This window comes from Priapulus caudatus, unplaced genomic scaffold (assembly GCF_000485595.1).
Source record: "Priapulus caudatus unplaced genomic scaffold, Priapulus_caudatus-5.0.1 Scaffold905, whole genome shotgun sequence".
NCBI lineage: Eukaryota > Metazoa > Priapulida > Priapulimorpha > Priapulimorphida > Priapulidae > Priapulus > Priapulus caudatus.
Window position 1 is genome coordinate 102,102 of NW_014577966.1, and position 1,238 is coordinate 103,339.

Genomic DNA, 1,238 nt, shown 5'->3' on the forward strand with positions numbered 1-1,238 from the left:
AAGAAGAGAGAGAGAGAGAGAGAGAGAGAGAGAGAGAGATGGGGGAGGGAGAGAGAGATGGAAACAGCAGATAGAGAAGGCATCTAGAAAGGGATAGCGAGAAGACAGAGAGCAGAATATATCGATAGACCGACAGTAATGAATGTATTTGTATATAAACGATATAACGTCACTGTTGCTACATCCTACTTCTCCGGATTACGGTAGTGCGAATAACACGCCTACAGTACAATTACAGTTTTCATAACAGTATTCGTTTACACTATACCAATTATGTTTTTCGTTTCTAACTAATTGCTCTACCACTGCATTATTCAAGTATAGCTTCTTGTTCTCTACTTTTTATCGCAAACGTTATCCGATCATATTTTCGCGAAAGCAACCCAGGCAACGCAGAGAGAAAGAAAGAAGGAGAAAGAGCGAAAGAAAGAAAGAGAGAGACGGAGAGAGAGGAGAAGAACGAGAGAAAGAGAGAGAAATAGAGTGGGAGAGGAGGAGGGAGAGAGAGGGAGAGAGAGAGGGAGAAAGAAAGAAAGAGAGAAAGAGAGAGAGAGCGAGAAGGAGATAGAGAGAGGGAAAGAGAGAGAGAGAGGGAGAGAGAGGGGGGGAGAGAGAGAGTACGAGTATATATAGATAGTTATACCTGCTGGCGCACACACCAGTTCATTGCTTGCTCCGATATCGTATGTCAGGCGACAGTCGTCTGCTGTCATAGACGATGATGACGATGATGACGATGATGATGACAGCACGCCGATGTCGTTTCTCTCTACGGCCCGATGGTGACGAATAGTGCCAACAACGCCCCCTGGCGGTATGATTACAGCGAGCAGCCAGCAAACGGACACAGTTAGCGTCTGTGAAGAGTGCATGTTGTCTTCGTTTCTCTCTCTCTCTCTCTCTTTCTCTCTCTCTCTCTCTCTCTTTCCCTCTCTCTCTATCTCTCTCTTTCTTTCTTTCTTTCTCCCTCTCTCTACCTCCCACCTCTACTGCTCTGTCTGTCTTTTTCTCTCTTTCTCCCCCTCTCTCTCTCTCTCTCTCTCCCTCCCTCACTTTCTTTCTTTCGCTCTTTCTCCCTTTCTCTTTCTCTCTTTCTCACTCTCTCCTCCTGTCTCTTTCCCTCTCTCTCCCCCCCTCTCTCTCTCTCTCTTTCTCTCTTGCTCTCTTTTTCTTGTTCTCCCCCCTCTCTCTCTCTCTTTCTATCTTTCTCTCTTTCTCTCGTTCTCTCTCCCTTTCTC

At 46.0% G+C, this 1,238-nt stretch overlaps 1 protein-coding gene across 1 annotated transcript in view; it reads right to left on the bottom strand.

The window, feature by feature from the left end:
• LOC106814328 (suppressor of lurcher protein 1-like) overlaps window positions 1-872 on the bottom strand; it is a 12,776-nt gene extending 11,904 nt beyond the window's left edge. The window contains exon 1 of the mRNA XM_014818627.1: window positions 644-872. Coding sequence (XP_014674113.1) covers window positions 644-872 — 229 coding nt within the window. The remainder of the gene's footprint in view (window positions 1-643) is intronic.
• Between the last annotated feature and the right edge of the window lie 366 nt (window positions 873-1,238).